General features: G+C 40.0%; 2 protein-coding genes across 2 annotated transcripts; one reads left to right on the top strand and one right to left on the bottom strand.

Annotated features, from left to right (window-relative positions):
• Positions 1-11651: 11651 nt before the first annotated feature.
• On the bottom strand, positions 11652-14467 carry tmem182a (transmembrane protein 182a). Its single transcript, XM_030787290.1, has 5 exons — positions 14330-14467; positions 12941-13061; positions 12357-12455; positions 12050-12187; positions 11652-11878 (listed from the first exon to the last, which is right to left on the bottom strand). The coding sequence occupies exons 1-5, from the start codon at positions 14465-14467 to the stop codon at positions 11652-11654; spliced, it is 723 nt and encodes a 240-aa protein (XP_030643150.1).
• Positions 14468-20144: 5677 nt separating this feature from the next.
• On the top strand, positions 20145-24400 carry mfsd9 (major facilitator superfamily domain containing 9). The gene is made up of 5 exons (XM_030787599.1): positions 20145-20229; positions 21225-21268; positions 22630-22759; positions 23135-23344; positions 23553-24400. The coding sequence occupies exons 1-5, from the start codon at positions 20160-20162 to the stop codon at positions 24398-24400; spliced, it is 1302 nt and encodes a 433-aa protein (XP_030643459.1). The 5' UTR covers positions 20145-20159.
• Positions 24401-25785: the final 1385 nt, after the last annotated feature.

The following is a 25785-nucleotide window of genomic DNA, read 5'->3' as shown; positions in this document are numbered from 1 at the left end:
CCCCCCCTTTTCAAAGGCCTCTTTAGCCCCACATAACCCAAAGCCATGATCCCGAGCCTCTTCACACCACCCGACACCACCACCCACCCCCCTCCTACCTCAAACCCCCTCCAGCGTTCCCCGTTCTGCTCCTACCTGCTGTGAAGAGAGCAGCTTCAAATTAAACTAATTATTTCAACACCCAATGCGGCCCTTTTTTCCCCACTGCCAGGCCTGTGAGATCCAATCGAACGGTAAGGGATTCTGGTCATTTTGTGAAATGGTTATTTTACACTCTTGATGCATTTACATTATTTCTACATTTTATCAGTCGAGAGAACATGGAGTCATCGGTATAAAAATATATGTTTTTTGACATATGGATCTAAAACATTTTTAATGAGACTTCTCTTCAATAGACATGAAGGAATTTCTTTACAACATGTAATAACAGACACTCAATAAATGCAATGGGTTGGTGAAAATCAGAATCTATTTCCAAAAGCATAAAAGTTAATAAACTTTTACCATACTATAATATGAGAAAAAAATGACAAGATAACCATTAGAAACAAAGACCAAAATGATCAACTAAAGGATATTGAGAGGAATATACACAAAGACGTCTACAAATCTGCAAATTATTTGCACAATAATGTTTTGTTCATATTCACAGGGAGCCATATACTATGGCTGGAACACACTAGGCCAAATGAATAACCCAGAATACTGAATTTGTTTGTATTTCCAAGACAATTTCAACTCACTGAAGAGTTAAATATATCTGTAATTAATACCATCATGCAAATACAAGCATTCAGCCATCAAAATTCAGCTTTGCATGCATTTCTAAAAGCCTTTAAATGCAATGTGAGACTCACATCACATAATAAGTGAGCATCAAAACCACAAAACTATAATCTAGTCACAAAACTATAAATTATTACGACCCACATAAAGTTTCTCATAAACAAAACGTGGATTGTACCTTTCAACACAGTCCTACAAAAACACTGGAGAGCTATGACAGAGCAGCTCGGTTGACTTTGAGCTGCGTCAGCCGCTTTTCACAGGACAAGTCTAATGACACCAGAACACTTCAGAGGTACTGTTTCTCTCATCCTCTGGCTAAAATAACACAATACCAGTACATCACCAGCGTATCAACAACAACAACACACCAGCCAGACATCATACCTGACCAACATACAGTATGACTCTATTTAGTGATGAAAAGACTCAATCCAATACTGGCCAATGCAGTTGGTTTTTTAATATTTGTTTCTTTGTTTGTTTGTTTTTTTTTTTGGGGGGGGGGGGGGTTGAAGAGAGAATGTAGACAACTTTCACCGACAGGCAGCAGTCCTTTAAAGAATTAGACATCTCTGACATTTTTAAAGGGCGTATAACATCTCACACAAAGTGACACCGTCGGCTGGAGGTACAGCGTGTCTTATTCCAAGCTTAAGGGTTACAGCAACACTGAAATATTAAACGCTGGCGGTATCAAGATAATGATGTAATGAAAAAAAGAAAGAAAAAGAAAAAATTCAAACTGTCAGTTTCATTGTGCAGGTTACATGAAACGGATGCTCTTCTCCTCCTGTTTTGGGGTCTTCAGTCAAATGATTGCGACCCATCATCCAGCAGTCTGCATCAACCGACCACCTGACACTCAATATCGTGACAGCGAGAAAAAAAAGAAAAAAGAAGAAAAAAAAGAGATCTACACACACAAACACAACCTGCAATTTATCCTGGCACAGCTGCAAAGGATTGTTTACTATAACCTTGTAATCAACCTGCCTGGCAGCATCACCATTACCCTCTCTAACAACCCTAGCTCAATCTGGGCCTAAAAAAAAAGGAAGGGGGGAGAGGGGGGGGGGGAGGCCCACCTCTGACAAGCTTCTGCTGGGGTCTCTACTGATAGAACACAATGCTCGTCCTTCCATCTTCCTCTCATCATTTATTTTCAAGAAGCGTGATTTCCATTTCAGTCAGATTACACCTTCTAATGTATCACGAGCGTTAAGTGGAGGGACGAGGGGGGGTGAGGGGGGGGGGGGCGTTGTGCGCGGGCGAACGTGTGGGGGGGGGCGGGGGTGCACGAGGGGAAAAAAAAATCAGCATCTCTCAGGCGCTAGATTTCAAACAGGGCATTTGAGCCTTTGAGTGAAGAGGAGTAGATGAGTGCAACCGCAATTAAAATCAAAAGGCTGTCGCGGAGGAGAAACAGCCTACAAATAACCCTTTGTGTGCCACTGAACCGACGGGACAATTTAGGCGACTTGGTTAAACAGAACGTCAGCTATCTTCCTTTTTTGTTTCATCAAAAACAATACAAGTATCACTTTGTTAAGCTGGGATCGGTTTCTAATCACATGCAAATGCAAGCTCTTAGGCAGGGTCGTAAGTAGATAGGAAAGGTACTCGTCGGTATATTCCTTTTAAAGTAAAAGCCTATATGATCTGTAGCGCGGCTCTTAAACATATAACAAAGTGTGCGGTTCTTTTGAAAGAAAGAATTAGTGCCTTTATTGTTAAATCTGCAATATCATAACAAGAGAAAACACCGTAATCGTCAAAATCACATTTTGTTGAAAGGTTCTTGTTGAAGATGCTTATATATGAGTATGGCCTTTGATTTTCCACATTTTGCAGTCTTTAATGTTTCAATTTCACGTAGGGCCAGGAACAGTCCATACTTAATGTGTTTCATGACTGTAAGTCCATGGCTGCATGCCTGCATCGGCGCTGCCGGTTTTAAATTATGGGTTATAATTATACGCTCGTGCTCTGAATAGTTAATACTCGTATTTACATAAACCATTGTTTATTCATCATTTCCATGCCATTTCTGAAATTATGTAAAACCATTTCTAGACAAAAACTCAGGAAGTAATAAGACTTGCCATTTTGTTCATGCAATTCAAATATTCAAGTTTCCTCTGAAGGGCAAGAATAACAAAAGATAAATAAAACGTCAAAAGGGATTATAAAAGTTTCTCTTTATTGAGGCTAAGAGGACACGTAACCTAACGAGTATAGGTTTAGCGAAGTACGACTTTTTTTGTATATTCTGTTCGCTGGAAAACGCGCAGTTGGGAAATAGACTACACAGATTCAGAGGCGATAAGTCATCTTTATTTCAAGTCTATGGTTGTTTGAGAGCTTGTGTAGTCTACCTGCCACAGCTCAATAAGGTCTCTTATTATAGTCATCGATCAATAGTATATTTCTTGATGAGAAGATCTGAAAGGGATGATGCAACTGAAATAGTTAATAATGCACAAAGTGAGCGAAAAGCTGGTGTCGAGAAAATTTATATTTGTATATAACTTTTGGCTTGCCACAATCCTTGCTTGGTTCAGGAAATACAGCAGAGGTATGAGGTTCTCCAAACTGAAGAAGTATCTCATTTACTCGATCTTCTGTTCTTTTTTGTGTTTTCTTACATTTTTTGTGACAATTAAGACATTCTCAGTCTTGTAAATTCTATATGAATGTATTAGCCTGGACCCATGAGAATTACCTTACTGTTAATGTCAGTGCTCTAACGAGGCTGAACAAGTTATGTTTATCTCAGGAAAGTATAGGTGCAAATTATTTAATGTTTATTTATTTAAAAAACATGCAAACAACATCACAGTTAATATGTATTACTAATATGGGCAGTTTTGAAAAGCCAGTTAGTGCTACTGACATCATGGTATCCAATCATACTTCTGGATAAGAAATACATGTACCATATGTACAGTATCCTCACTTCTAAGGATACTCTAGATTATTTGAGGGGACCATGAAAGAAATTCAGTCCTAACAGGTCATACATAGGAAAAACTTTCATTTTAACCCAAACAGATAAAAAAAAAGCTCATCATGACAGTGCTTACTATGTCAATGCAGCACAGACTAATTACAATGGTATTGTTACATGCTTACAATGTGTTAAGGAGATGAGGCATCTACTTTGACATCACATAACTAGCTATCTAGCTAGTTAACTAGCAGCTAGTTTACCTGCAGTTAACTAATGAATTTGAAGAAGAAGAAGAAGAAGAAGAAGAAGAAGAAGAAGAAGAACTTTATTGATCCCTGTGGGGAAATTCGTCATCTATTCACCTATACACACGCACACTAGGAGCAGTGGGCAGCCGTAGTGCAGCACCTGGGGACCAACTCCAGTTGTAACAGTACCTTGGTCAAAGACACTGACAGGAGCATTAACCCTAACATACATGTCTTTGATGGTGGGAGGAAACTGGAGCACCCGGCAAAAACCCACATGAAAACTCCACGCAGAAAGGAACTAGGATGACTGGGATTCAAACCCAGGAAACAAAACACTGCTAACCACAGTGCTTATTTGTGTTTTGCTACATAAAACACTCAAAGACAATGAATTTCTGACATACAGTATTAGGGGGAGTGTGTCTAGTACTGGGACAGAGCCTAAAAATACTTGTTATTTGTTGTATGTCTTACTCTATGTTGAGGCAAATTAGAACTGTACATTCAGAACACATACTATTTGCCCAACACTCTTAAATATCACACAGCAAGACCCAAGGTTCAGTCAGTTTCTGTTTATGAGGTCAGACACAATAAAACTCAAGACTGAACTGAATCAGGATTTATCCACACTTTTACTGTTTTTTTTTATGGTAACTGTTTGTTTTCAGGAGCAAAAAGACCTTTTCTCATAGTAGGCTCACGGTCGCTCACAAACATGTGAGCGTGTTAAAAAGCGGTGGAAAAAAAATAAGATGGAAATTCCCCAAGTCAGACGCTCTATAACCTGTTAAACGCTTGAGATGCTAATCTGGATTCTACTGCCTGTGTGGTGGGAATGGTATTTCTGGTATGGTATGTACTGTATGTTTACCGTAATTGGTCCTGTGTCAGAGCTTAGCCTAAATTCTTTTTATGCTGCACAGAGTACAAAAAATTGTCCGTCAGTAGTAATGGTGATGGTAGTAGTAGTAATACCTTTTTTTTTCCAACAGACTTTATTTAAAATTCCATTCATCTTACAACATGTCAGTGTAATAAACATAATAAATACCATATCATATATACATGTATTATTCCATGCAACATATCGTTATACAACAACTGTATACATACAAACAATAAGCAAAAAGGGTAAATACACAGATACAATTTTAAAATTGCTTAATAAAGATATGGTTTTGCTAACTTACTTATTACTTGCATATTTAATACTTTAGTAATAGTCATTAAAAAGGACTATCTTGAAATGTTTAATTGGGTTTACCTGATGTATATGACAAAGATACATCAAATATGTTTATTTTCAATGTTTCGTTAAAGGGGCATCATGAAAGTGAAGTAGTGTGTTAGGCATATTAAATATAAATAGCTTTACATTCAGAAATCAGAAGATGATGAGGAAGGACATTAAAAAAAAAGATGCTCAGTAGTTTCTTTGTCAGTGTTACAAAATGAACAACGATCAACTATGTGTGGTCAAAATCTTTCCAGTGTCTTTCTACAGAATATATTCTATATAAAATTTTAAAGGATATCCCTTCAATTTTATTTGTGATACAGTAATGCTTGAAAAACATTAAATACTTTCCCATACAAATGAGGGAAACATTCATAACCACACATATTTTGAAGGAGGAGAAGAAACATATTAAATTATGATCTAAATATCTGATTTCTACAACTGTCGTTAGTTACATCATTGTTATCCAAAAATGCTTGAGGAGCCCATTATGATATGCATTATTGTGTATAGATTGATCTCTAAACAGAGTTTTTTCAGAGATTGAGCCTAAAACGGTTAAGTATTCTTTAGCTGAAATCAGACAGTTGAAGCCGAGTTCTATAACCAAACAACTAATATGTTAGTAACTGTTATTGAACAAAAAGTGATCTATTTTGGTGTGTAATGTTTTGATCATTCCAAATGTGAAGTAAATTTGGAGAAAAGTTACATGTTTATATTTGTTAACTAATAACTGAAAAGTATTTCTTTATTCTAAACTTTAAAAATATTCGGTGTTTTCTAAACTCTAAAAATATTTGGCTCACTCTACTCCAACCATCAACAATTTGAGGTAACAAACATTCATTTTGCCTTCTCCTCAGAAGTTCTCCTCATAAGTCCCATTGTAATATTAGAGGCCAGATTTCTTCCTCAGCCAAACTTGTCTTACCACAAAGTGAAGTAATTCTATCGATAACAGATTAATCTCTGGCCTGTTTCTTCAGAGCAATCATTTTGTTCAATCTGATAACCAAATTTCTCACTTCATATTTAAAGAGGTACCAGTGTAACACATGTCAGTCAGTAATACCTCCTTGTCTAAAATATTTTTGAATGGTTCTAACAACTTTGACCTTAAATTCCTCAGTTGTTCAACATCCAGTAATCCCCTGCACAACCTCTTTTCAGTTAACCTATCATCCCCACATACTGTTACGGGAACAGTCTTATCAAATCTATATGAACTGTGGGTTCAGTACTATCTCTTTTTACTTTAGAGTTTATACCCTCAGAGGTCAACCATAAATCAGTGTGAGATTACACAGATATATCACTATTTTGCCACATGTGCATCAGTGTCTGTGGGTGTGATTTTTACCAGATGTCAATAAATTCGAATGTTTATACTTAATTTAAAAATCGCATTGTTGATTGTATCGCCAAATGTTAATTTCAGGTGCCATCTATCTAAACTGTCATCTGGGTCCGTATAAAAATTCAGAATCAATGAATTTAGTTGATAGGTAAAAACCCCTTTCTTCTAGTTCATCAAACAGTGTTATGTTTGTAGTCCTACAGCTTTGTACCATAAATATTAACTACAGTATATTGTTTATGTGTGTCATCCATCACAACTATTTACCACATGCCTTCACCGCATTTATGCTCGCTGAATTCCCACTGTGGACATCATGTCCTCTGTAGCTTTGTCTGAGAATAGCGACCCCTGCTGACCTGTTTGTACCATTGCAAATGGGCAAATATCACCTGACTCCTCCTATCTCACTGTTCCCCCCCCTCAAAATTATAATCTGACGTACAGCTATGTGTTGCTTGTAAAAATCAGAAATCTGCCCTTCTTTGTTTTGAGAATAAAAACAGATTTCATCCTGTCTGTTCGTCTGATATCACTTAATGTCACAAGATTATGCAACATAAACAAAGGAAAATCTATGTAGAAAATGGTAACAGCAGCAGTAGTATGTAAACTACCTTTTCTGAAGGCAGTCAGTATAAAATTTAAATGGTATTGTAGCACCCCATAGTGGTCGATATTGGTAGACATCCTATTGCTGGAAGGCGCTAATGAGAAATGAAAGTGCCCTGATGTTGAGTGCTCCCTTGACTCCATTGCTCTTTGCACCCTATGTTGTATGTTTGTATTCTTTTCATAATACAGAGGTATTTAGTGTTTGTGGCCAAAAGAAAGAAAAAAAAGTTTTGTCTTTGCATCTTTTTACTTAAGCTTTCAAGCTCTTTGTTGGATTACGGTCCGAAACAGAAGATCATAATGTTTCAGTCCTAACTAACCATAAACCATCATTTCTCAAGTCGCCCCTGGGACCTGTTTGGGTGCTCACTATCAGCACACAATTATCTGGTTTAGTCATGTTGAACCTTACGATAACCACCTGGGACTTAGGAACTGATGACATCTCCTCCAAATTCCTTCATTTACTTCAATAATGAACACACTTACAGTCACTGTAAACCTCGTTTAGCAAAAGGATTTATCAAACCCACGTCAAGCGTTGCCGTACATTCACGTGTTAACAAAAGACTGTGCAACTTTTATACATGGTAAAACAGTGCTGTTGTCGTAAAATCACATGACATTATCATAAGACCAAGCTGTATTTGCTGACAATGACAAACACAGACAAAAATATGTTATGACAGCCAAAGTGGAAGTCAATTAAAGGGAGGCGCAGCCTGTCCAAAAAGATGACTTTATTACACCAACATCATTAAATGTCAAGCTCGTGTCTCCTTTCACAATTTCACTCAGGAGTGTCACATCTAAGATTAGTTTCTAACACTTTAGCTTGTTCATTTGAACTTGTTTTCAGATAATGAGGTAGTGGCATTTGACGGTACAACACACAAGTAGTGGAGTATTACAGACGTAGAGCCCCAGTTATTTCTCTACCACTGCGTCGTTCAAAGAGTTAAAGGTGTGTGCCGTCATCAGCAGATTATTGACACTGAGTACTTTTCAAGTCTTTTCAAGGACTTTTGAGTGAGAAAGAGAGAGAGAGAGAGAGAGAGAGACCCTCTGTCTTATTCCCAGTTTTCCATATGTGTCAGCAATAGCTGTGTGTGTAGTTTCTAGGGACGGAACCGAAAAGTCCTGTATTTTTTCATTAGGTATCTTTGGCATCCTTCCAAGGAGTCTGCAAAACTAGGAGACCAGTGATACAAACAATCTCTAGATAATTCTGGCTCCATATATCTTAGATGGCGAATTCGCTTTTCTGTTAATCTGAATTAAAATATGCCGTCTGCAGTTGTCACCAAGGAATCAATTCAGATACCTACAGAATATTTCTCCTCTGTCTCACTTATGTGTGAATCTGTGTCATAGTGTAAATATTTGTGATCAGTGAAAACTGTGAACTGACAGAAGCTACTGTGAATATTGTATGGTTACTCTGCTTGTTTTAACGCAAAAGGTTAAAGGATAATCAGCGACATTCTAAGACAAAACTCCACTGAGTGCATCACTAAAAGTTTGCTTATGTAATTTGATGAGACACTGATGTTTTTAATTAATTTTTCACAGCTCTGTGAACTGTATGAAAATCAGAGTAAATGTCTTTGCCTGGGGGTCAGCATTAACCTGCATGTCCTTGGATTATAAGGTCTTGAATCTATAGTCAGTTGTCATTTTTGATGAGTACACGTCAGAACGTGTCCATACACTCTCTCTCTATGCACCAACACAACACAAGAAAGTGTGTTCCTACGCATGTATGTTTGTGTGAGTGTGTGTGTGTGTGTTGATATGAAAGGGTGTGAACAGGGAAAGAAGAGAAAGAATGAGAGAATAAGCGTCACATATTAAGCAGGTCGTCTTGTGTGGCCCGGCTGTAGTGAGAATGTGAGAATTCAGCGTGTGGACGTTACAGACTGGTATGGGAACCTAAGTATCCCCGAGGTATGGACTTGGTCTGAGAGCTCTGAAAGGTTCTGGACATCATTAACACAAACTGTTTTTATCTCTTTTTATACTACACAAAATGTGACACCTAGCTTGATCTAGTATTTCATGCTAAATGTTTAGCATGTGAACTGCTTTTAATAATCTAAATATTATGCAGTACTGACCTCTGGTGGTCCTTGGCGTGATATTTCATTTGATTAGTTTGGTTCTGTTGTTATCAAAACTTTTTAAACAAAGATAGATTTGTGTACTTGTGTTAAGAGACACTGCTAACTTAAGGGGACAGTGGGTGAGTCATCTCAGTTTGGCACTAACTATGTAATGTGATCTTACACAAGAGCTTAAAATAGACTACCACTACCATCCTGTGAAGTCCAATGCAACCTGATACAAAAACACATACACTTGCAAACTGACAGACACTGACTCTTATGTATCCACATATAGACATAGATACACATACAAATGAAGACATAGACACAGATACACACACACACACATACATACACACACATGAACAGAAGGTATCACACAGCATTTGTTGCTGGTAATATACGTATAGTGTGCTGGCATATCATTAAAGCGCATTAAGCCACACAAACAATGCCCTTCTAAACATGCCTCACACCATTCAGAGCCCGTACATAGAAAGCAATGAAATTACACACACAGACACACTCTCTGCTTTCTCTCTGCCTGTCTGCCTGTCTGTCTGTCTGTCTGTCTGTCTCTCTCTCTCCCTCTCTCTCTCATACACACACTCAAAAACACAGCTGTCTCCTGCTGTGTAGTTGAGTCACATCTCCTGAAAGCTTTACTCGTTAAGTGTGATCACCTGTCTGTGACTCATCATGTCTCTGTCTCTCTGGCTGTTAAATTAATCCTATGTCCTCTTTGAATACAGGCCTCAAAAATAGCCTCATCTCCTATTGGCCTACCTGAGGGCACTGACCTGAGATGACTATTTAGATGAGAGAAATATGCCGGGTCATACTACCTATTGTGTGAATTATGTTAATTACTCTCAGGTTAAACCAGAAACAGAGAACAAGATAGGAGATTTTTGTTTAAGATTTGACATTAATTGAGTTTCTTACCATTGTAACATGTATGTCCATAGACTGTTGAATGAGCAACACAAACACGTGTGGTAAATTACTGACAAAAACACACAAATATTTCACTTATTTAATCTTTTAACACTGCAATGTTTAATTTTGTGCAACAGAATAATAACATAATTTATACAAAGCAATAATAGGTCTAGTGGGAAATGTGAATTCTTTTTATCTTAATGATTTAAACTTAAGCTGGAAATATCCACAAAAATGCTAAAGTCAATAAGTGCAAAAATATGTTATTTATATTTACAGTACAAATGTTATAACTTTCTTGCACATTAACATTAAGGTCTCTCAAGGTTCAGTGACACTCAAACTAAAGCAATATAGTTGTGTAATTCAGTTATTATCTAAACACACTGGTTAATGCAAAATAATTATTAATTCCTTCTGCTTCCATGAACCTAATTCTCTACGCTCTGATATCCTCTCAGCAGTTCTTATTTAAACCTAATGAGCGAAATGTCACTAAGAGAAAAGGACAGTGTCTAATATTTCCCATACAACTCACACCATACTAATATCAAAATGGGGCCGAAACATATTCATTTCAATGTCTGATGATGCTCCACACAACAATTACAATACACACAAGTACCGTATTCAAAAAACACGTGTCCAGTGATCCCAAACCATCCTCGATTTATCCAGACAGTAACAACACACTCCACTGTACAAACAAAAAAAAAAAAAAGAAAAACGCTGACATTTTGGCAAGTGGCCAGTTGGCACTAAATTATTGCGATATGTCCTGGCAAAAAAGAAAACGACATACTTTGCATGGTTTTCACCAAAATAAGGCGATAAAAAAAAACCTATCTCTATGTTTATTCATAATCTGAACTCTAAGGCTCTGAGGTAAACTACCCCAGTATAAAGAGAATTAACTTTGTCCCTCACTCCCTCCTCTGTTTCCCCTCTCTAACCTTGTCTCATAGAGATAATTACAGGTTCACAAACTCAAATATAGCGGTGACTGGAGACTGAGGCTGCAGGACGCAAACAGCTCATGGAAAGAATTTGCATTGGTCAGGTTGCATTTAAGGACATGGTATAGTAATTGTGGTCCTGTCTTCTAACACCTAATTCAATAATCTATCAGGGGATCGTTTTAGTATTTCTTCAGTTTTAGGACTTTGTCCCATTGTTTTTAAGTAGGGGACACGTCCAGAAAGGGTGAAAAACAACACACCTTTCAATGTTTTTTTTTTTTGTCTTAATGAATCAGTGGGAGATTTTGGGAAGAACTGTGCAATGCTGTTTGAGTTTGAGAGGATTGCAAAATAAAAGTGGCTAGGGAAGAAAAAAAAAATACCATAAGGAGACACAACCTCAGTCTCCCAGTTTTAACTGTCCTCAACGCAAATCAGTGATATTGTAACCGTATGGAGCGACCAATCAGGAAGAAGAGTAGGCCAGAGAGAAGGCAGAAGAACACGCTCACAGGGGCGAACATGAAGGAAATGCCGTAGTTTATGTTGATGTGGAAGTCCTGACACAGGGAGGCCTGCTGATGTTCCACATACAAACCAACCATATTCAGCACCTCCAGCCAGATCACATACATCACAGTGACAGCCAGCAGGAAAAACCCTAGAGAGGGAGAGAGAGAGAGAGAAAGAGAGAGAGAGAGAGGAATGACAGTAAACAGAACATGTGAAAAGAGAACGGAGAATAGAAAAGGTGAAATATAAAACAAAACCTGGACTGCAGGGATATTTTTAAACATCATGAGTAACCAAAAGCGAAATGTCTTCAACTCACCAGCTATCAGAAAGAGCCCGCCCCCTGCTTTGTATAAGCAGTGACTGGCGAATGGAGCAGCACAAATAATGATGAACCCGCCCAACACGACACAAGCCACGCCCAACAACATGAAGATGCTCCAAAAACCTCTGTAGACTATATGAAATGAACTTGTATAACACCAAGCATAAAGTAGCACCAAAATGAAATAACAAAGAAATGAGAAATGGGAGGACAGGTTGGTCCAAATAGAAGTAGGAGAGAAACAAAAGTCAAAGGGAGGGAGGGAGAGAGCGAGAGAGAGAGAGAGAGAGAGAGAACTTACTGATGGCGGAGTCATAGACGGTGGCATTGTGGGTCTGCTCAGATACAGGAAATGGGAAGAGGTAGGCATGCATGCACTCCTTAGTGTGTGGCTGATTGGCTGCAAAGAGGAAACAAGTAATACATGATTCTATAGAGAACAATGACTTTGGTGTAGGCAGGAAATTAACTGTGTTCAGTATGAGTAAGAAAAAGTGGAAATAAAAAGTGGGTACTCTCTAACCCTCCGTGACCACCACCACCCTCAGAGAATCTGCTGACAACAGAGTTCAAACCCTGTCCATTTGTGAATGTCCATAACAAGGGTCATATGTCAGTGACCCTCACTGGATGCCTCTACACTTCATCTTAGGACACTACATTCTCAAACAACAGCTGATGCTCCAGAAAAAGCGAGGTGTTGAACGTGTAAGATACGTCAGAGGAGAAAACCGACGCGATTTTGAATCGATTTGAACCCGTTCTGTTCTGAATATGACCGCGGCCACGAGATGACTTTATCGGACTGCTGTTGGAACCAAACGGTGGAAAGAGAGAGACGAGCTGTAAACTCAATGGAGAAATAAAATGAGACGGTGGACTTACTGAACCAAAATTTCCATATACTGTCCTCTTCCAACCTGCCACTGAAAGAACAGCGCCAGAAGAACCCCTCGTGGTAAAATGTCGCGTCGTCACCGTTTTGGTTCACCAATACGTCGCCTCGCTGCATGAAAACATAGATCAGAGGTGAGAGGTCAAAGGGGCACCTGCACAGACACACATGCAACAGTTAAAGGCTCTCAGAAGAGGCCATGTAAAGGATGTGTTATACATTTGTTTCTTTGTTTTTTTTTTGTTTTCAAGAACCAGAATGATTGAGGGAAGCAGTTCTGTAGAACAGCATGGATTTATGCTCTTGGAAACTAGGGCAGAATGTTTGTGTGTTTCTGCTCAAAGACAATGTAGCGAATGTTGAAAAGCCAAACATACAAGCATACCTTGTTAATATACGCTGGCTTCCTTGAAATTAAGTTCAGATGCTGAATTTCATCACTGCGATACTGTACTACTGTACTCAAAGGTAATTAGCATGAGGAGCTTATCAAATGTCAAGTCCTATCAGTCCAGAGTCAAAGGTCAAAGGTAACTGTTGGCAGGACCCGGCACTGTGACTGCTGAACGGATGTTTCAGCCCAGCACGTAGAACTTGTGCATGAAAAGCAGCTGCTTGCTTTTATTCCCACCCAATCCTCATACCCGCCCTCCCGCCCCCCCCCCCCCTTCCATCTCCTGTCCCCTGCAACTTCTCATCAACTCCTCACCTCCACATAAAGGAAACTTCAGCTATGCACGTTACTACCGTGAATAGATTTGGCTCGATAGTGCAGACATTGCAGTGAGATTCCAGTTTCATTGCTCATTGCTCATTGCTCGCCCCTGAAAGCAGAAGCTGCTCTAGTACGTGATATTCTAACCGCCAGCCATGCAGAGACTGTAAATAGTGACGTTAGACATGTGATGTATCCCTGTCACGCTTTGAGTCAATCCGTAACCGTGTGAATACATATCGAATACGAGACTCCGCCCTGTAAGAGGCATCTGTTCAAATACTGGCTTCTACCATTAAGCAAACATGATAATATACTTAGAATTCAAGGTAATTCTTTCATTTTTAGTTATTTCAGTATTGACTGTTCTTTTTATCCTTCATTTTTTTCCGACGTTATGGATGTCACTTCACCTGTATGTATGGTGTATGGTATTTGTCATCTTGACCTGATATAAACCCTACCCCAAAACAACAATAAATTATTTGTTTCTGACTCCAATAAAGTAGCCTAAGGCAAATTTCCACCACTCACAGTTTGGAAACAATCACTGCGGATGCCTCTCTCATATCCTCCACAACCACACACGGTCGCATGGAAAAAAGCACACCATATTACGGCCAAGTTGAACTCCCTCCCACAACTGAAAATCTAAACAACGCACCTCCACGGTAACTTTTCCATCTGGTTTGCAGGTCTCTGAGGCCAGGAGCCAATAATCCGTCCCAAAGGAAAGGATGATGAACACAGCTGCCAACGCTGCGAAAAGTCCAGCGAAGAATAAGGCAATGTTCAGCTTCATGATCCAACTCCCTCGATCCCTCTCTCGTATCGCTGGAGCTTCTGCGCCTGACACTCCCTTCTCTCTTTTACTCCTGTGTGTTTAACAGAGTCTGGAATGACACCGTTCACATGCAGGTGTATGATCCAAAGTCTTTTTTCCTCGGCCCCTTCTTCACTTTGTTTCTCCCGAACTTACGATCTTGGTTGCGTTGAGTGAGTGAGTGAGTGAGTGAGTGAGAGTGCTTTCTGGATGGGCGTCCTACGACTCTTTCTCACTTCTGCGTCTCAGTTTCTGTGTCCTAAAGTCCTCTCTCTCTCTCTCTCTCTCTTTCTGAGTGTTAGTGTTGGACTGGGCAGGGTTTAAAAATGGGAGGGGGTATCCACAGAGCACACAGGGGAGTACAGCTTAGCCCCCCCCCCCCCAAAGTTATTTTGGGCTGTAGATTGAAGGTGCCTGCTGTTGCTCTCAGGACTGTGAGGGGTGTGGCCTGGGAATGGGCCCGATTTGAATCAAGGCCAAAATATCTGCTGGCAGATGAGCCCGACCAGATCTCCCCTGCCGCCATCACCACCCCCTTCCGTGCGACAATCCTCCATAGGTAAGGGTGAGACGGAGGAGAAGAAACCAGAGCTGGACTTTCTCATTATCAGCCTTCAGCTCTACCACCCACTGCAGTTTATGGAGAAATGGATAGGAGTTAGAAACAAGCCATTGATCTACAGTTGTCATTTGACCCAGCGGCTTGAGCTGAAGTCGAGGTGATATTAGAGATGTGAATTCATAGATCCAAACATGATGAGAACCATTCATATCTAATCAGATATTCATCAGGCTTTTGGCAACATGGAAAATGTGATGGCTAGCTGGAGAAATAGAAAATGGACCTTTTTTTCGGCTCTGTGGCCCTGATTGAAACTGTCAAAATTCTACATGCCAGGCCCGTGACAAGAGCGGAATGGCACTAAAACAAGGGCTCATTACCTGGTGAGTGGGGCATTTAGTGGCAAGCAGAGAAAACCAGCAGTCAATTAGCACCGTGCTGTGATCAAAGCTCAGTGGAACAGAAGAAAAGCCAAGACACATTCTCCAAACACACTCCCTTTCTACTCTTTTCTGTCTTTTGAATCTTTAAAACATTTCCTGTTACAGCTTGAGCAAGAAAAACTCGCACTCAGAGAGAGAAGAAACACTGCATGGAAGAAAGTCAAGACAAAGTGTCGTAGAAGATGTTAGAAGTCTATTTTGAAAGTGCACGCCTGATTAAAAAGCTGTCAAAAAACATTAACATACGCATTTGGGTGTCATGAGGTCTGTCTAAATGCAAGTGTGAGCCTTTAAATAATATTGTGTAAACTGTCTAAGGTCTAACTCACTATCAGCTGTGCTTTGCTGACTGACCATCCAGACTGAATAAGCGTACCATATCCCTTAGCTGTTTGCATATGCTGAAAATGATCTGTAAACAAAATTCCAGAGGTCAAGGGGAGTTTGGCCTCAAGAATTCAGGGGAATAGAAGCCAAACCAAAGAAAAAAAAAAAAAAAACATAACAGGATGTCTTCTGTGCAAAGTCAATTATCAACACACTTCTTTCCTGAATGAATGAAGTATACAGTCACTCTGCCATCTAAAATCTGGACCTCTGGAACATGTCACTAGAAGTCCAACACAATGTTAGAGAAAAAGTGTGACTTAGTGGTGTTTCTCATGTGTGTATTTGACAGAAGGAGAATCTGTGTCCAAAAATATTCCATTTCATTCAGCACCCCTTTGTGAGTACATCCCAATATCAGTATGGCAACTGGTATGTCTAAAGACTCGAGGGAATATCAAAGTGACCTCGGTTACTATGTGATGAAAGCTCACAGCTTCATTTTAGAACATGAAAATGTGAATGGAAAGACATGTTACAAAGCCTATGGTTGAAAAACATTGGATCTGTGTCCAGCTGAACGCTGCTCTATCTTAGGCTAGGTACACAGCAAAAGAGAAGTGATGTAAAGCTAGTTAATTAAACCTACTCTTTTCTTTCATTTCTTTCTTATACTCATATCAAATACCAAATGAGCCACTGACATGGCTACTGCAAAGGCAAAGAAGTTGTATTTACGTCAGCAGGTGGAGCTATAGCTGCCAAACTTGAGGCCACATTCAGAATGAGTAAAGTGCTTAGGCAGTTATGTGTAAGGTGCTCTCTGTCAAATTCTGCACCATGATGCAACAGTATAGCCAACCAAATCTTTACAGTTTTCAATCAGCTCAACTTCTGTATTCATTAAAAGGTATCCAATCTTTTTTTCCCCTTTGGTGGAATAAAGGAACAGAAATAAAGGTACCAGAGAGCCATGAAGGTTTGATGACAAACCAACAAACAAACAGACAAATAAATAAATAAATAAACGTCACGATTAGTTGACATAACTGGTACAGAAGGATGGTGGGATCAGTATTGTACGTCAGTCTGTCAGTTTGTTTTTGTTTGTTGGATTCTCTGCCTGTTGTATGACACTCGGATGCATGTCGATATTTACAACTATAGAAGTTACTTATCAAGGGGGATTAGTGAAAACTCAGAGTTAGTTAACTGAGAGTAAGTAGTAAACCTTCTAATAGAAGAGCCCTATAGCTTCATTGTCTTAGCAAAACAAAGCCATAAGGCTCTTCTAATGGGTCTGCTTAGCTATGCGCGTGTTGTATGTATTTATTACATACGTTTCTTTAGGGAAAAGCATCTGCCAAATGAATAAATGAAAACGTAAAATAAATAAATGGCAGACGTACTCACTCAGTTATATCAAAGCAACAAGAACAAAAAAGATCCTCCGTGACGCACTGAATTTCAATTTCTTACGTTAGACTTGCCAGCCTGGACATTAGTCAGAATCCCATATGATCCGACTCCGTGCGATTCTGAAATTCAGGTCATTAGTCTACATTTTCGAGATCATTTAGTCAACTAAAGGTTGCATATATGCTATATAAAATGCATGCAAAATATAAAATTACACCGATTTAATGTCTTATAACTAGAACTAGAAAACAGATGAGCAGCATTAAAGAGCTCAAAATTTATTCTGTGGATGAGCTACTACAACACAAAAAAGCTGCTGAATATATTACTATTCTGTGTTCCGCTTAAAAAAAAGTGTTTATTTAAAGTCCTGTCAATATATGGAAATGTGTGACATTAGGGTGTAACTATGGAAATCTACATTCAGGCGTTATTATAGCCCCTTTGTGATCGCGACATTAGCATATTCCGTCAACGTCCTCACTCCCAAAGCGTTCAAAATAACCGGGTGCAGGTGTTTTAAAAATGGCGGTGCACATGTATGATGTGACGCAAACATCGGACAATACCACTCGCGGAGACAAAACACAGATACCATGCTGAGGGACAAACGTCAGAACAAAAGAGCCATCATCTCGTACAAGAAGTAGAACAACTATACCGTAATGTCGTTTTAAAATATGAATAAATATAATAAATACCTACGAGTTATTTCATGAATTTCTCTTGATAATTTATTGATACCCCTTTAAAAGATGTACGTGGTCTAAACCGATTGCTGTCAGCGGTGCCTTGTTCCATTCAAGCAATAGGCTATAGTTGCGGTACTTGCTTCCGCATTGGCTGTGTCGTGGACTGTCAGTGCGGGAGAATGAATAACTCAAAATGTAATATTTTTCAGAAACCACGGAGACCAGCACGGATTGTACAATGTATATACGTGGTTGGATTTATGGTAAGTGCGATCTCGTATAAGATTATATGATTTGTGAACCTGTTAGGTAAGGTTCTTAGGTCATGCTGTTAACGTTACTTAACTTTCACGGGACTTGTGTTCTTCGCTCACATGAAATGCAGTGGAAAATTAACAAAGCATACGCGGATTGCATAACATGTCCTTAGTTATTTTTATTTGTACACACTGTCTACCGGTGTTTAACCTCACGATGTAGACTACTGTTTGTGTCTTAACCTTTTGTTCAGCCAAGGTGAGTAACTCATTCTCCTCACATTATGTCCTGTATCTTTCAAACTGGGGGTGTCTCTTGGTAAATCAATTTAAACGATCGTTTTCATTGAGACAGAATATTTTCAGTAGGTGTGTTTGCTTTGAGAACTGAAAAAGCGTGAACACTGTGATTTTGCTGATCGTGCTGGAAATAAGGTATGCAGACGTAGTGAGAGACAGGAAAGCGTCCAAGTGATGAGCCGTGACTTGAAGAGCAGACTTACATTGAAAAAAGTTGAAGGAATCATCATTTTGTCTCCTTCGGAAACCATGTTCAAACTGTCCCGCCAGACACATGTGCGAAGGAACTCTGGATACATATGAGTTGTAGTCTAAATACTGTAATATTGTAATGATTCTGTGCTTACTCACAAAACTCTCTCTCTCTCTCTCTCTCTCTCTCTCACACACACACACATACACACACATACACACACACACACGCACACACACAAACAGATATACGTGTGTGTGTATATATATATATAATACACAAACATACGCCAAGACATACACGCATGATGTGTTTGCGCCCTGCTTGTATGCAGAAGTACCTTTACCTAGAATTAAACTGATGGTTTAATGGAAAGTGCCGTGACACTGGTGCAGCCGTGGTGTGACTTCAATCAAGTCTTTAGCTGCCCTGACCACAGGCCTGCTCTTAAATTGTTGATAAACAGGATCTGCAGATAACACCGTGGCATCTGCTACGGAACAAGACGCTGTCATTAAAAAAAAAAAAAAGCTTGTTTTCTCACTTGGAAAGGTCTTATATAAAGATAATGAAAAGTATTAATGCTATGTATATAAATCCTTTATCAAAGCTGTATAAAACCATTCGTTAACTGTGAAGTGACGTGATTCTTTGAGAAATGTATTCCACATTTTGTCATTTTTAAACACTGAATTTTAAAATCAAGTTGTATGACTCTTGCATCCCACAAGATAAAGTATTAAGTATTTTGCAGTTTAAAGAAACATACAAAGGTGTTGCCTTCTAAATTGCGTTAGAAATGCTGTTTAGCCCATGGAAAAAGAAAAAAACCGGTTTAACACTTCTCGGGACCAGAAAACCTGTAAGACCAGGTGAAGCGTCCGTACATTGTCTGATGTTCAGTGGAATTCTCTGAACTGTGTTACCTTTGAAATATCATAGATTATACCATAAATATAACTGAACTGAAAACAGATATTTCACCAGTCACTGTAACCTCATGCCTATAGTCGCCTATTTTCGGTGACCCGTCCTTGTTTTAATGGTCTTTCCTTCCAGCAGTACAATGACTATTTGTTGTAAATGCCCGTAGGAGCTGCACCACTATACTGCACTCCTGAGTGATAGTACTCTTTCTGGTTGGTTTTTTTTTTTTTTTTTTTTTGGTTGACATGGAAACACAGTTTTATGATTATTGTCTGTTTGTGTAGACCTTGTGCAGTCCACTTGGGCTTCAATGTGATAAAAAAAAATTTTTTGCTACGCCCCTTTAACATAGTCTTAGAATCCAGCCCAGAGCTACTGCTTCTTGAATTGTAAGGAAAAGGTTGTAGGAAAATTATTTAAAAAAAAAACAAAAACAAAAAACTCAAACCACTTTGTTCAAAGACCAGAACTGAATCTGAATCCATAGAAAGCCTGTGCTCTTCACTTGTATATTAAAGTTTGGTTTTCTGTAGGATCTGTTTGGGGTCAGTATGATCATTCCCCTGCTGAGTCATCATGTCAAGTCACTGGGGGCCAGTCCTACTGCGGCTGGAATTGTGGGTAAGTTTCAACATATGCACTCAGTGAGACGCATACTACAACTGTGAACAAAAAAAGCAGATGTTCGGTAGCACCTGAAAGTACAGTTACTAATAAATCCAAGCTCCCAGGTAGATATTTTGAAAGCATTTTCAAAATCCCTGAAATAAAAAAAAAAAACAGCCTGTTTTATGTATAAATCAGACAGAAGGATATTCTAGAAAGACAGCTTGTTATCAGTCTTTCGTCTTCACCCTATGGAAACTGAATTTATTCTTTTTCATGTTATCTTTTCCCCCCTAAGTTCAGGCGTCATTAAAACCATTTTAATCTGCGTCATGAGAATGTATCTTTATTGTGTTATTTTTTTTTTTATTTTTTACACTGCTGTCATGTAAATCGTAGTATATTACTGAAATTCAAATTAAGCTGAACACAAAGTCATTCACGTAGTCTGGTCTAGTTCCAACAGGACATGTTGTACTGAATCTACACTAGAATGATAGCATCCAGGTGTTAAAACCTTTGAGATAAAGACACCATAAAGAAGGTCAAGTTGAGACCAGCATTTCTCTCTGAGTCCTTCGTTGGTCATACGTTAAAGGCCTTTTTCAGGAGACACAGCTTAAGTTCATAGTACATACACCAGGAGACATGTCAGAGTAAATGAACTGCTGTCACTTTGTTCTTCTCTTATCCTTCAAGAGATAGCCACAGTGCTTCCCTGCTGGTCCTCCACTCGTAATATTTGGCAAAAAAAAAAACAGCGGGCTACCTTTGTACCTTGCCTTTCATGCCTGCTGTGAAAATCACAAGTTTTCACTGCTGTGTTTTCGCTGATTTCATATGGCTAACAGCTCTGGCTGCGATCACGAGGTCCCCGTCTTTTCTCTGTTTTACTCAGCCATCCTGTATCTGTAATTGTAATTTAATTTGTCTAATGATGTCTTCTTTAAGGTGCCAGTATTTAACAAAAATCCCCAGAATAATCCAGATTTTGTGTCCCATCATTACAGGATCCACTTACGGGGTCTTACAGCTCTTCTCTAGTACAATAGTTGTAAGTATTGACTGTCATGTTTTTATAATATTCAGGGGCATTGCTCTTGTGTTTTTTAAATGCCAGTTTTGATTGGATAAGACTCTGATTTCACTGTGGAAACATGATGTGAAGTGATACAGAAGTAGCTGTCCTTGACGTTGCAATTCGATTTTTTTCAGACACGCACATATACACTTGCGCACTTAACTCATGATTTCGTATTGCAGAAGATTCCATGCTAACATGAATCGGGTCTCATGTTCTTATCAGTTCTACGCAGATGTTTCACTGAATCCCATGTTGTTACAGTACAGTAAGATATCTGCGCGTCGTCTGAGTAAATCAGCTCACAAGGCTGCGCAGGCCACATCCCCCACTTTAAATTGGTTTAAAACTGCAGGGTCATGAGGCAAATTAAGCAGAGAACAAGTTGTTTGTCTTCCATTGGAAATCAAGAATGGTGAGGCGGGAGACGGAACAGCTAGGTCTCTATGATATGTTGTCAGGCTAGGGGCAGAACACAGCAAATTCAATTGGGATCTGATTGTATTATACTATCACGCTGTGTGTGCGTGCGTATGTGTGCATGTGTGTGTGTGTGCTCGTGTGTGTTTCATACCTCACTATAATGAGAACTAGGCTAGCGGCGCCTGCAGAGCTGGCCGGAAGGCTTAAACTGTGGAATTCTTCAGTTTGACCTGTTTTGCGCTTGTCTGTGTTGCATAGCTTCAGACAAATAGAATCAAATAAATAGAATCTTTTCATAGGTGACAATGAGACTCAACTCTGGTTGCACTCTCATCAACACTTGTTTACTCGTGAGGAGCAGAGGTAAACAGTTTGCTGTCGTAGTGAACGCACATTCTGTTTTTAGTGTAGTCATGATTGATAAGTATAATTATAAATCAGGTCAGAGGTAAGTCCAGTGGACCATCTCTGTGTGTCATATCCAATGGTTGACACGTGAGTTATAAATGATAAAATGCATGCAGAGATGCTTAGTCATGTCACTCCTATCTCATATGTGCCTTGAGTCTTATCAGGGCCCATAGTGTGGCAAACTCGCAAAAACTGATCAATGGTGAATACAAGGGACAACAGCTGTACATCCGTCTCTGCCTGCTAGTGTAACTTTAAACCTCCCTTTTTTTGGGGAAATAACCCGTTTGCATAATTACATCCTCAACGCACCCTCTGTAGTAAGAGCTTAACGGTGGCTTTATAGCCTCTAATGCCAATAAGAGAATGGAGAAGCCAGGTTAGATTTGATTCTAGCTGTGGAGACGCTTTTACTTTAAAGAAGGGAAGGACATGGAGGAGGTGCGTAGCTCCTCTCTCTTCCCCTCTGACATCGCCGTCGTGTCGTGTTTGATTGGCAGGGCAGTTGGAGCGATGTTGTAGGGAGGCGTTACTCACTGCTGACCTGTCTGCTCCTGAGTGCCTTTGGATATGGCCTCCTCGGCCTGTCCACCAGCATCGCTCTCTTTGTGCTGGCACGGATACCAGTGGGTGAGTAGGGAGTGCTGTGAAAAGCCATTCAGTCGCTTTAAGTTCATTAATCGGTGCTTTCAGGTTCTTTAACTGCTGACGTGTCACTGAATAAGTAAGCGTTCGGTGTGCACGTGGTGATGAGGCTTTGAAACAAATGCTTTTACAAAAGCTTAGATATGCGTATATACATTTTCAAGAATAAGAATGAAATGTTAAGCCAAGTGGAACTGAGCAAAGTCAGAGTTACTGAGAAATGTTTTCAAATATCATTGATTAACAGGCCAATGCCCTTGTTGCAAGATATGTAAGATATGAGTTGTCTACCAAACATATTATAACCCATCCCTTTGTTCATAGCCGACTTATACACATCTTTTACATGCCTCTCTGTAGGACTTTTCAAACATTCCCTATCCATCTGTCGAGCACTTCTGTCAGACTTGGTGACAGAGACAGAGCGCCCCCTAGTGATGGGCCGTTTTAACGCAGCCTCCAGTGTGGGCTTCATCCTCGGTCCCGTGGTGGGCGGATACCTGACTGAGCATGAGGGCGGATTCTACACGTCCTCATTCATCTGTGCAGCCATATTCCTTCTCAACGCAGGTGAGAATGAAAGCGAGAACGGGAAAGTTGTGTAGACTTTGTGTTATTCGGTTTGAAAACAAAATGAGAGAAACCTCTGAGGCTAGTCATGCCTCCCATAAACTTTGGCTTTCTGTGCCCTTAGACCAGTCGCAATGAGTTTAATTCTGTTATGCAAATACTTCTTACAGTGGCATAATTCAGCCCGTGCTGTCACTCTTTCCCTTAGGGCTGGTCTGGATGTTGCCATGGAGTGAAACACTAAACCACCGCATGGATGCTAACGCTAACAGCAATTCCAGCAGCGCTAAAGACTGTACCTTGCTGAACAACACCCACAACTGTTCGGACGGAAACCATCATCATCATCAGCGGAACGCCCTTCCCACCTTAGCCAACGGATCGGCCAAAGCTCCGCGTTGGAGATGGGTCCAAGGGGACGTGTCCTTCCTGCAGCCTGTCTGGAGGCAGTTGTCTTCCATGGGAAAACAGATCCGCATGGTGGCGGGCTCAGACATGTGGGACGTGTTCTTGGTGCGTCTGCTCATGGCTGTGGCCATCATGCTTTATTACAGCAACTTCTCCTTGGCCATGGAAGAACGCTTTGCCCTTAAGCCCAAGCTAACAGGCTACCTCATCAGCTACAGCAGCACACTGGGAGCCCTGGCCGGCTGTTTGGTGGGTCCCGTCACTCATCTCTACGGCAACAAGATCTCGGCGCTGTTGCTCCACTCCACCGTGCTCACGTGCACGCTCATCTTCTTGTACGCCACCGCGCCCAACGTCTGGCAGGTTCTCCTCACCTCCACTTTCTTCGCCATCTCCACCACCATCGGACGTACGTGTATCACCGACCTGGAGCTGCGCCGAGGGGGGGCCCAGGCCAGTGGGACCCTGATAGGGGCAGGGCAGTCGGTCACTGCAGTGGGGCGAGTATTGGCGCCCCTCCTCTCAGGACTAGCTCAGGAGGTCAGCCCGTGTGGACCACCGAGCCTGGGCGTGGTCCTCGCCCTCGCGGCTGTGGGTCTGCTACTCCTCAGGATACCCAAGTGGGACAGCAAAGGCCCCAAACAGTGACAGACCAACAGCAAAAGGTCAAAGGTTTTAAATTACACGGCAACGTGGGAAAGGATTCTGGAGGCAGCTCTTATAGCCGTCGATTACGTTTGGATTGAATTAAGTGTCTAGTTGGTCGGACGTTTAAAACCCAGACGGGACTTTCAGTTGTGTCGTTTGTCTAGGTTTTACTGCCGGCTGTTGATTAGGTGGTCATTTCGGTGTGTTGCTGTGTTTTGAGATTGGGTCATCAGCAATGCTGGTTCCTCTGCTGTCAACAGCAGCGAGGAGAGACTACTCATCAAAATGATGAGTTATCCAAAGGAAGTGCGAACGCCACAAACGCAAGCCAGCAATTTCAGGGCAACAGGCAACATTCCCAGTCATCATCCTTTTTTTTTTTTTTTTTTGTAATTATTTTTTATGGCACATAATTGGCTAATTTTCCTAGAGCACTAAAATGAGACAGGGAACTGGATAAGCTATGGAAAAATTAACCCACATGTTAAATGTTGGCATTGTCAGATATGGAGATGCAATGCTACATGCGTGCTCTCAATTTTTGCCATGAAGAGGCATAAATGATATTCACCTTAACCACTACTTACCCACATTGCACTGTTTTGTACACTGGTTTTTTTTTTTTTCTTTGAAAGCCTCTTGGAATGAACGTCTGGGATTAGATTTTCCCTGTTAGTCTGATTAAGGTTGTGTCAGAGGTTCCCATAGATCTCCACTTAGGGACAAAAGGCTTAATCTTTATTCACTTATCACCTCTGTTACATTAGGGAAATTGCTTTTTCTACTTTACTGTGGAAAGAACCAATTTAAATTTAAAAGTTATTTGAATTTTCCTCTGTTAAGTGCCGAAATAAGTATTTATTATGCCATTCTCTTGTAACTGTTTTAGTACGTTTTATGAGTTTTTTTTTCATTAAAGGATTATTTTACCCAATATGTTGAGCAAGTTTTTGTTGAGTACTGAATGTAACCAATGCAGCATTGAGGTACTTCAAAGTGCAAACTGACATAGATTAAAAAAAATCTATGTGCATCTGAACAAGAGGGAAGCCTTGATGGGGCTTTGTTTGTTAAATTATACATATACACATAATATATAAATGTGTGTGTGTGTAGAATTTACTCTTTGCTTTCAAATTCCAATTGAAACAACTAGAGATACACAAGATCTAGGGTAAAGAAATCTGGTACCTTGGCTAAACTAAATCACAACTTTTATTGTTAGAGAAAAAAAGACATCATGAGGAACTTCACTATTCACCTCAGTACTAAATTGTCTTCCTCTTTCATTTAGAGTGTGAACACAGGCCTTACTTCATTCCTTTTGAATTAGACAGATCAAAATGTGTCCATTGCTGCAGTTAGGATTCATTATTTAACTGTTC

Source organism: Chanos chanos, chromosome 10 (assembly GCF_902362185.1).
Source record: "Chanos chanos chromosome 10, fChaCha1.1, whole genome shotgun sequence".
NCBI classification, from domain to species: Eukaryota; Metazoa; Chordata; class Actinopteri; order Gonorynchiformes; family Chanidae; genus Chanos; species Chanos chanos.
This window is presented reverse-complemented; position numbering and strand designations above follow the sequence as displayed.